This window comes from Cicer arietinum, chromosome 6 (assembly GCF_000331145.2).
Source record: "Cicer arietinum cultivar CDC Frontier isolate Library 1 chromosome 6, Cicar.CDCFrontier_v2.0, whole genome shotgun sequence".
NCBI classification, from domain to species: domain Eukaryota; kingdom Viridiplantae; phylum Streptophyta; class Magnoliopsida; order Fabales; family Fabaceae; genus Cicer; species Cicer arietinum.
The window spans coordinates 30,605,539-30,616,765 of record NC_021165.2 but is presented as its reverse complement, the minus strand read 5'-3'; the positions used below and the strand labels follow the sequence as shown (position 1 = coordinate 30,616,765).

General features: G+C 30.4%; 2 protein-coding genes across 4 annotated transcripts; both read left to right on the top strand.

Moving 5' to 3' along the window:
• The first annotated feature begins 872 nt into the window (after window positions 1-872).
• Window positions 873-5,906, top strand: LOC101493449 (probable serine/threonine-protein kinase PBL1). 2 transcript variants are annotated; one of them, XM_004506597.4, is made up of 5 exons: window positions 873-1,100; window positions 3,140-3,816; window positions 4,149-4,406; window positions 4,563-4,682; window positions 4,964-5,906. In XM_004506597.4, exons 2-5 carry the CDS (start codon window positions 3,181-3,183, stop codon window positions 5,594-5,596), a joined length of 1,647 nt encoding a protein of 548 aa, XP_004506654.1. In that variant the 5' UTR covers window positions 873-1,100; window positions 3,140-3,180; the 3' UTR covers window positions 5,597-5,906. The 2 variants fall into 2 exon arrangements, with proteins under 2 accessions (XP_004506654.1, XP_073226568.1); XM_073370467.1 differs by lacking the exon at window positions 873-1,100 and adding an exon at window positions 1,947-2,965.
• Window positions 5,907-9,196: 3,290 nt separating this feature from the next.
• Window positions 9,197-10,780, top strand: LOC101493770 (GDP-mannose transporter GONST3). 2 transcript variants are annotated; one of them, XM_012717518.3, is made up of 2 exons: window positions 9,197-9,337; window positions 9,570-10,780. In XM_012717518.3, exon 2 carries the CDS (start codon window positions 9,609-9,611, stop codon window positions 10,689-10,691), a length of 1,083 nt encoding a protein of 360 aa, XP_012572972.1. In that variant the 5' UTR covers window positions 9,197-9,337; window positions 9,570-9,608; the 3' UTR covers window positions 10,692-10,780. The 2 variants fall into 2 exon arrangements, with proteins under 2 accessions (XP_012572972.1, XP_004506655.1); XM_004506598.4 differs by having other exon boundaries at window positions 9,205-9,337; window positions 9,514-10,780.
• Window positions 10,781-11,227: the final 447 nt, after the last annotated feature.

The window sequence follows — 11,227 nt, the reverse complement described above, 5'->3', positions numbered from 1 at the left end:
CTGTATGATGAAGTTACGAAAACCAGATTGCTATTGAAATAACCTACAAGAATGAGTGACAATTTCTATGGGTTGAATATGATTCGCAATTTACAAATCTTGCTTTTATGAATACTATCATTGTTCTTTGGTCTATTAGAAATAAATGAATTAATTATCATGAGATGGTCAAAATTATGAATTTTACTATATCTAATATTTTTAGAGAAGGAAATCAATGTGCAAAAATGATTATTAATTTGAGGTTTCACGTTGTTAACAATCATTGGTGAAATATTTTTCCTTCTAATATATATCAATGTTTTCAATAAAAACATAATTAATCTCCCTGAATATAAATTTTGATGATGCTTGTAGGTGATTACTATACTTTTTTTCTTTCTATGTCGTGATTTTATCCTTATGAGTTTTCTTGATAACATTTTTAATGAGATAATACTTTGTATCACAAATGATTGTTTTCTTGAACTTTAGTATAATCTCTAAACATCTTGTATTTTCTCATTTTTGGATGTTAGACTAATTACGTAATATATTTATACTCTATTTTTGCTTAAAAAAGCTATAACTATACTCAAAATATACACATTAATTATATCAATCACTTTTCTTAAAATATATGAGTATCTATAGAATGGAACAAATGGAGTAATAAAATAAAAAGAGACTAAATTTAATACTTATCAACTTTTTTGTATTATAATAAATACAAAAGGAAATAGTTGAAAAGTTTGAAAGGGAAAAACACATCTTATGTTTGGTCATTGTTGTTTAATGAAAAAGTATTATCTTAATGGATTAAATTAAATCTGTATTGAATATGTTTGACCATTGCTAATTATGTTTCATTTTTCTATCATATTTTATATATCTTTTTAACCCATCTCTCTCTCTCTCTCTCTTTACAATTGATTCTCAATATTCTTCTAATTTCTCTCTCTAAAATCTTCACTTCACAGCTTTTTCAATCTGCTTTCTTTGACTCAACAAGAGGTTTTTTCGTGGACGAATCAAAGCCACAAAAAGTTTCGATTTTTACCCATTTCATCGACCCTGGATCGCTTCACTGTGATTTACATGAGCTCTCATTTCTCCTACAGGTTCGTTCAGTTTTCTTACTTGGTCTTTCGATTCGTGCAATTTCAGCGTTTTTTTATACAAATTTGATTTGGAACTTTTTGTTTTTGTATTGATGCTTTTTTTTTCCTCCAATTTATTGGTTTGTTTTGCAGTCTGACTCATTTTATTGATTGTTTCTTTGAAAATTATTTTTTGGATTGGAAAATTCAACTTTGGTTGTTACCTTGCTAAATTGAATAAATGGGTTTATATTGAAATTTCCTTAATATTATGGATCTGTGTTGCTAATGCTTTTCATATAGTTTTTTTTTTTTTAATTAGGGAAGTGTTGAGGTTACAAAGATTAACTAGTAAGGTTGTAGCAATTGTGTAGTTTTATTCATTTGCAAACAAGCATTTCATACATTTTTTTTTCCTTCATAGGTTTTATTTGTAAAATATTTGTTGTAGAACTTGGGAAGTGAGATGGGAAAAGTAATGTCATTTTATTAGAGTTAGACCATATTGTTGGAATGTAATGGTTAAAAATTGGAAATGAGGTTTATCATGCGATCCATTACGCAATTGTTTGGTAATTGTAGCGATTTACTTTCAATTAAGGTGACCAATGCTTATGTGATCATGAAGTCTTAGGTCTGTTTGGCAAGCCCCAAAAACAAGCCTATAGCTGATAGCTTATAGTGTTTAAGCTAATTGCACTGTTTGGTAATTGTTTTGTCTCACTAGTTTATAGTTTTTTTCTTCTTCAAGTTTCTAGCTATTTTTTATAAGCTACTTGAATTAGCATTTGAACTTATTTTGTTTCATTTTTTCTTCCATTTTTGTCCTCATTATATTAATTGAAAATTTTTAACTATTAATTAAAAAAAAATATTTTTCATGTCGTTGTATACTTTTCAACTAGTTCGACCGCTAGTTTTACCAAACACGTCAAATTAAATTAGCTAGCTTATCAGCTATCCTCTATTAGCTAGTTTATCTGCTATTCGCTACAAGCTCATCTGCTATCAGCTAGCTTATCTTCTATTTGCTATTTTTTCCAAACAGAGCCTTAGTAAGGTATGAAAAGAAAAATGGAAATGAAATTTGGGGGGAAAAGGAGATATCCTGCATGTTTTGTTGTATTATATTGTGCTTACTGGAGAAGATAGAATTTAGAAAAATTAAAGAGTTAACAGCTATAGTCCTTGAGAGATTCTCAAAACAGTAATTTGGTGTGTAGTTTCTTTTCACCAGGATTAGTAGTTGTGGTGAAAAGTAATTACACATACCAAATTGTTCTTTTGATAATCTCTCAAGGACTTTGATGATTAGTCAATGGAGTCATTTGGCACTTGATAATCCGAATTGTATGAATCACGATTGGTTACAAGGCCTCACCCCGGCAATACAGGTCACATGGAGTTTTGTTATGTTGCTGGAATGATGGAATCACACTGACACACACCAACCTGCTAGAACATGCTGGAGTACTAGGAATCTTAATTCCTTTGTACTCCAATTTCTGAGGAGCAGGGAGCCTAACATCCACTGTGGAGTGACGACGAAGGAAGTGAGAAGTCGGTGTAGTGGGAATCTCATTGGCACAGGTCTTGGAAGAATGAAGATGGCTTCTGATAGAAGTGCTTAGATGTGTTGTCAAGCGCTGCCCATATATAAGAATGTAGTGAACCAACAATTACGGCATGGGGTTGAGTGGATGCTCCATTGACGACAACAAGTCGATGGTGTTAAGATGATTTGGCATTGTCGATATATGGGTAGTGGGGTTAGTGATAGATGAAAAATGCTGCAGACCTGTGATGGACAGTCACTAAGGAACGAAGGACTGGCTGCAAAAATTAGGGCTACGGTCACAATTATCTAGTAATTGATTTTTGACAAAGTAAAAATTATGAAAAATTCTAATAATTTATCTACATAGAAAACGAAATGAAGAAATTATGTTATTTGTATCATAACTTTATGATTTTATTAAATGTATTTCATGAGTCTTACAATTGCCATGATTTGATGACCATGAGTTTTATTTATGATCCTTATACTTTTGTTTTTGCAGACATAAACAGTTATCTACTACATCCTAGTTTTGTATATAGGATGAGGTGTTTTACTGTTTTGAAGAGAAAGAAGAAAAAGTCTGACCAGATTGTGTATGTAAAACGCGTAAGCCCTGGCGATGATTCACCTACAGCTACAGTACTTCCTGAGCCGCAAGCTCATACTCGCTCACTCCAGTCTGCACCTCCTAGTTTTAGGACCAGAGTTAAACCTATTCAACCCAGTAATAAAGTCAATATCAATAGAACAAGAACACTGTCTGCTCCATCGTCTCTTGATGAAGCAGAACAGCATACTTTCGCCTCAATCGAGTACGAGGAGCAAGCGTCAAAATACCGAGCTGGATCATTGAAGGAGCAGCGTTCTTCTAGTCCACAACCTTTACCACTACCATTTCCTAAGGGTGGTGGTACACTGAATACTGTTGGAAGCTTTAAGTTGGGGACAGCTAGTGGTCCTCTATTTTCTTCTGGACCTTTGCCGCTTCCACCTACTGGGTCGCTTCGAAACTTTTTGTATGACGAACTTGCTTCTGCTTGCCACAATTTCTCTTCAGATCGATACATGTCAGAATGTCTTTCGTCCACCATATATAAAGCTTCCTTTGGTGGTGATGATGCTTCAAGTTCAAAGAAGTTTGAAGCCACTGTCACACGCCTTCACCCATCACCTCAGGTACTTTTCTCAGTACTGTAGTAATTTCATTTCGTTTCTCGGTATTCTTATGCATACATATTGCTAATTGCCTAATGGCTCATCTTGATGGTGGAAACTTATCTAATATAGTAAAGTATTGCTCATTTTATTACATTATAATGGCTAGAATTCAATGTTTTATGTATTTTGTTAAATATGAGATGTGTTATTTATATGTTAACCTTATATTGTGTTTGTTTAGTCGAATTCACCATATAGTACATCAATGATTTATTGTCAGTATTGCTAAATTTTTTACATTAAAAAAATTCTAAATTACCTGTGGTCTAAAAGTATTTGTCTTCTTTCAGAGCTTGAAGGAATTCATAAATGAGGTTAATACTATTGCATCTTTGCGGCATCCGAATCTATGTAGATTGCTAGGATTTCATGCACGTGATGGTTCAGAACATAGAATGTTGGTTTATGAGAGGCTATACCATGGAAGTTTGGACCGTCTATTGTATGGTAGATCTGATGGACCGTCAATTGATTGGAATACAAGAATCAAAATTGCGATATGTGCTGCACAAGGTCTTTCTTTCTTGCATGAAGAAGGTCCTTTTCAGGTAATTAGTACGAAATTATATAGAATGTATTGAACTGAAGAAACCTCATGTTGTTATGTATGCATTTTCTCAAAAAGTGTGCATCTAGCACATTATTCAATCAAGTGTGCATTTTTATTATTGTTGATACTTGATATTGTGCTTTTACGTCTGCAGGCAATGTATAATGAATTCTCAACAACCAACGTACAGATTGACAAAGATTTCAGTGCAAAGCTTTCAGGATATGGTTGTGTTGGACATTTTCCCAAGGAAGAGATTTCAAGCAATTCATCTGTAAGTTCTTTGACTTATAAGTGTTATGTTCTATGAAGCACTGACACCAGACATAATACCAACATGAACACATAGACACAATAATAATTTGAGAAAATAAAAGTGATTGTATATAATCAAAAGTAACAATGTCGTGTTAGACACACCTTTATCTGAAGTGCCCGGGACTACATTGGTTGTGTTACTCTAAGATATCCTTCTAGAGCCAATGTTCTATCATGAATAATCATTCCATAATCTTTGTTCCTATTTGTTATGTTCATGAATTTGTTATTACTCAGGCTGTTGGAAACCTATCGATGGAGACACTGGAGAAAGGAATGCTCACTCCAAAGAGCAATGTATGGAGTTTCGGAATTTTTCTTCTAGAGCTACTCACAGGAAGAAAGAATCTCGATAGCCGTCACTCCAAGGAAGAGAGGAATTTGGTGAAGTGGAGCAAGCCTTTCCTATCTGATAATCATCGTTTGTCGATGATCATGGATCCTCAACTCAAAGGTCGCTTTCCTTCTAAAGCAGCGAGAACAATAGCCAACATTGCACAAAGATGCCTTCAAATGGAGCCATCAGACAGACCAACCATGGGAACTGTTGTTGAGCATCTAAAAAAGATACAGGATTTGAAGCATTCTTGCAGGTTCCCACTGCAAGAACCATCACAAATCTATGCAACACAAATGTCAAGATCACCAAGTTTGAATGGTATCATCCACCCTGCACCAAGGTCGAGTTTCTCTCCATCACCTTCATCCAGAGCCCTAGTATCTGTATCGCCTCCAAGATGGTCTGAAGTGTCCATTCAACTTCCGCTTCGTGCTTCTTCTTCAACCCTGTCTTTAGAAGAGCTAGAGAGGCAAGGAAGCCGCAAGTCGACATCCTCGGTGTCTAGGAAGGCTAGTGTTGAAGGATTTTGATAGTCTATAGTGTTCATTTTTTATTTGTTATTCTTATTTTTTTGGTGAGGTTCAACACAAATTTATAGGAGATAAAGATGTGGTTCTTCCACCTTGTAATCATCCCTTAGTGTGATGCAGAGAGGATGTTCTTTTGTAGATAGTGCAAAGGTTGGACCCCTTAGTTCAATTAGTTACTCCATTTATATGATAGTCTATATAGTCTTTAGATTTTACTATGTGATATAAAAGGTACAATTAAATTTGGTTTGAAGTGAAAGAAGCAGGACATATATATCTTTGGCAATAGATATATATTTTTATTTTGATATCTAATTTTGTGTTTTAAGGAAGATAATTTTACTTGACATTTATTTAAACTTTATTTTATAATTATGTTTTTAAATATGCTAAAAATTGATGCAATATGATATGCTTAGATTATATAAAATGTTGGCAAATTAATGATTTTAAAGTGCTGTTATTTTGCATTCTTAATTGACATTTCAATTTCCCTACTTTTTAGTTATATACATGATTGCAATGTTTCTTGGTGTTATTAACATGGTTTCTTAGTGTTATATTTGCAATTGTAATGTTTTTGTAGCATCTTTTTCTTGATTGTAGTTTTGCACGTGACTTCTTGCTGGTCACTATTAGAAAATCTTGAAGATTTGTGATAGGATTTGGTCGGTGTATTGGTGTATAATTTTGTTAGTTAATGGTTACGATGCACCGGTTAGTAAATTAATAAAATAAGTAACTTATATTTATTTGTAAATGTAATATAATTTTTTTATGAGATTTTGTGATAAATTTTTTTTATGTACCAATATTTTAATCTATTATTATTTTTGGTGTTGACAAAAAAGATAAAAAAAATTCTACATAATTATATTAAATAAATAAGATAATACTCATGAATATCTGTTAATATTTATGAATACTTAAAAACTCATTCACAAATATAGATAACACATAAATATTATTTGTATTTAACGAACTATGACTACTTGTTGAGTGTTGACTGTACCACTTTTTGACTGTACCAGAGATACTCATTGACATCTTAATTGGCCTAACTTTCTATCAGTGATATAAAATTTCTTAACAAAGATAATTACTAAAAAAACCATTAACAAAGATAAATTAATAAAATATACTAAATACATCATTTTTTTTCAAAAAGTTATATCAATTTTATCAACCCAGTGATATTACTATTAAAATATTTCTCTACATTTAATTGATTTGATTCAAATTTATTTAAATTATTTATATTTAACTATTTTTATTTTTATTTATTGAATTCAATTTCTTTATTTGATATAAGTAATAAATCATTTTTATTACCTTCTACAAATTTCGGAATCCTAAAATATTTCCAGCCAATTAGTTTATTTAATTCCGTTTTCCTTAAATTATTTATATTTAATGTTTTTTATATTTATTTATTATATTTTATTAATTTATTTAACCGCATTTAATATTTATGTCCATAATTGTTGTAGTGCAAGGAGCTATGAGATTGAGGATGCAATATATACTTATTTGTCTCTATGGGACAAGTCATATTTTTTACATAGTATAGAAAAATGTAGAATATAAATAGATTTCTTTTCTATTTTGATGGTATATTGTGAAATTTAAATTTATCGATTATTTTGAAATTTTGTCATTGATTTTTGTTTTGATTTTTAAATTATTGAGGTGAATTAACAATTTTGAAATGTTATCATATAACTTTTTATCGAAAAATTTCAGTAATTTAACATATTGTGTATTGATGTGGAAATACTTGTGGACTTTTTATTTTAAATAAAAAAATAAAATAAAATAATGACATGTATAATTGCAGTTTTTAATATTAAAATCACAAAAGTGGAATGAATGATCTCTATTGACATGAACAGTAAAATCTGGACCATTGAAAAAAATGAAATAAAATATACAAAAATGAAAGAAAAATGTTTAACTGTGAGATTGAAAGCACGTGAGTAAACATAAGAAAAAATAAATAGAGAATGCATTCTCTTGTAAAAAGGTTTGATCCCTTATTTTATCATACACAAAAAAAAAATAGTTTTCCGATTTTAAATTTAAATTGTTTAGATTTCGGTCATAACCTGCTTTTGTAAATTCTAAAATAGTGATTTATTGTCCCATTACTAAATTTGAAGAAAAAATATCACTTTCAAACTAAAAAAATTGACCATTTTCAAATTAAAAAAATCTACCATTTTTAGAATAAAATCATAAATTAAGATCAAGACTATAATAATTATGATAATTAAAACGACTAAATTATTTGATTTTAAAAGTAAGAAATTATTTTTGTGAGTTTGATAAAATAAAAAGACACAAATTACAATTAAGCAAAAATAATATCTAACAATGGCTCCCATAAACATTATATGTATTTGTTGGTGTTTAAAATGAGATAATTTTTTAAATTAAAATGAGGTAATTTAAATTCAATAAATTTATTTAATTCATCACACTGATAATCAAATTTGTTAGAAAAAAAGATAATTTAAAATGAGATAATTTAATTAAATATTTCTAAAGAAATCTCAAAACCACAATATATACGTGAGGTTTGTCCTACTATATAGAATAGGTTAACATGCCTTATATATTTAAGCCATATCTCCTAGTAAAAGAAAAAGTAAGATATCAAATTTTTTTTGGGTGAATCATATAGGAATTTTAATCGCAACTAATCAATTACTTACCTGATTTGTTTTTATTTCTTTTTATGAAACTTACCTGATTTGTTGATTTATCCATATTAGTTTTATTTATTTATTTATTAATATACAACTTTAAATTTTTTAAAGAAATGTTCAACATATATATATTTTTGTATTTAAAGTTTCCATTTTTATTTTTACGAAAGTTTCTACTTTTATCCTACTCATTATTTTTACACGGTCAATAAATCATAATTATTAATAATCATAATTATGAAAGTTTCTACTTTTATGCTACTCATTATTTATATCAAAAGATTAAATTAATTTCTATTAAAAATTTATCATTAAAAGTTAATTTTATAAGGATTAATTAAATATTTTTAAGTTTTCCTAAAACAACATATTTAAAAACAAAATTCACTTTTAACTATTTTTCATTGATAAAATAAATCTCAGTCATATTTTTTATAGACAAGATCAATTAAAATATTTACTTAATAAAAAATTTATATAATTTATATATCTCTTTTTTCATATGTATTTTTCAATAATTAATTTATATACAAAATATAAATGTTTTTTAAACTATTAATTCATCACAATTATCACAACATTAAACGCTTTTAACTCTTAAATTACTTCTAAAGTAAATTTAAATTAAACTCATTATTTTTTGAGTTAAATGGTCGTATACTCTGAATCAGAAAAGTTTACACCAAACCTCCAAAAATCTGCTATTTTTTCATTTCACACTATTAATTTCCAAATAACCATACAAAAAAGTGGGAAGATGAAGCAAAATAATACCTACACCCTTTAACTTTTTACTTTTTAGACTAAAAATTAAATTTATTATTATTATTATTATTATTATTATTATTTTGTTTAAAATTAAATTTATTATTTTAATCACGCACATGATGTTTTTAAATAATAACAACCTTTAAGAAAACCACAGAATAACAAAACCCAAGAATGAATCAAAAATGAAGAAAAAGATTCATAGAAGAAGAAACTAAACAAAGAGCAATTCGATTTCACTTCACAACGTTCATTCACTAATCTGGTTAGTTACTTCCTTTTCTCTTCTCTTAAAACGCATCAAACCTTGTCGTTTCATTCACTAATCTAAATTCACACTTAGCTTTACTCTACACAAAAAAAAATTGATTTTTTAATTTGATTTTTTATGCTTAGGTTTTAGATTTATATTAACAGTGTATAGTTTTGTGTTGTATTCAGATTCCAAAGTTAATGAATTGGAAAAAAACCCTACTAATAGTATTTTGAATATTCAGAAAGGGGTTAATTTGAATGTGAAGAATTTGAATTTGAATATGAAGAATTTGAATGTGAATGAGAGTGTTGGTGATGGAAATTGGTATACTTCAATTCTTCATCAAATTTCAGTATATGGTGTTGCTGCTGGTTACTGTTTATCTGCATCATTGCTGTCAATTATCAACAAATGGGCTGTCATGAAATTCCCTTACCCGGGAGCGCTTACCGCTTTGCAGTATTTCACGAGTGCCGCCGGGGTTTTAATCTGTGGTTGGCTCAAGCTTGCCGAGCACGACAAACTTGATTTGATTACCATGTGGCGGTTTTTACCTGCCGCCGTGATTTTTTATCTGTCACTTTTTACCAACAGTGAGTTGCTTTTACATGCTAATGTGGACACTTTTATTGTGTTCCGATCGGCTGTTCCAATTTTTGTTGCGGTAGGGGAGTCGTTGTTTTTGCATCGGCCGTGGCCGTCTTTGAAGACATGGGCATCTTTGGGTACGATCTTTGCAGGAAGCGTGCTTTATGTTGCGACTGATTATCAGTTTTCATTTGCGGCTTATATGTGGGCGGTGGCTTATTTGGTTAGTATGACTATAGATTTTGTTTACATAAAGCATGTGGTTATGACGATCGAATTGAACACTTGGGGTCTTGTGTTGTACAATAACATCGAGGCTCTTCTACTTTTTCCGTTGGAATTGTTTATTATGGGTGAGTTGAAGAAGATACAGCATGAGATTACTGATGAGTCTGATTGGCACTCGTTCCCGGTGGTATTGCCTGTGGCGTTGTCGTGCTTGTTCGGTCTTGCGATCTCTTTCTTTGGATTTTCGTGCCGCAGGGCTATTTCTGCAACTGGATTTACTGTTCTTGGTATAGTGAACAAGTTGTTGACAGTTATGATTAATTTGGTGATATGGGACAAGCACTCTACGTGGGTCGGTACAGTTGGACTTTTGGTTTGCATGCTAGGTGGGGTTATGTATCAGCAATCGACAAGTAAACCGAAAGATGCAAAACAGGTACCTGCAGAAGAAAACGACGAGGAGCAACTGAAATTGCTTGAAATGCAAGCGAGTTCTGAGAACAACTCTAGTGGTATTGAAGTTAACAAATCAAGGGAGGGAAATTGAAATATTTTTTATGTAGCAAAATTTCCATACTTCCTTTAAAGTGTATGTTTCACAGGTATCCAATTTTAAATTATATTATCATTTTTTCAGCCCAGTTGATCCATCATTCTTTTACCAATGGTATCTCCATGAATGTCAAGCTCAATCGGATTCCAGTATGCAGCGATTTTTTTACTTTACAGTGGCTGTTATGTTACAAGTAAAAATAAAATAAAAACTAAGTATTTGATAGACAGAATGATTCTCAATTTGGTCCCTTTACTTTTAAGATTTAAGCTTTTCAACTGCATCATTTTATTAATCCAATTTTCAATATTTTTTTCTTGCTTGTGATACTGTGGAAGGATCCTTATATTGTTATTATCTTTTCAATCACATGTTTTTCTGAGTCTGTTTTTCTTACCTGGGGTCTAAAATGGTTACACACACATGGCTGTAATTATACACCATCTCCATCAGTGTTCATTGATGTGATAGAGATCTGACAATTATTATTTTCTTCAAGGAAGAATTTTGGTCCTGCTAGTGTTCACTAA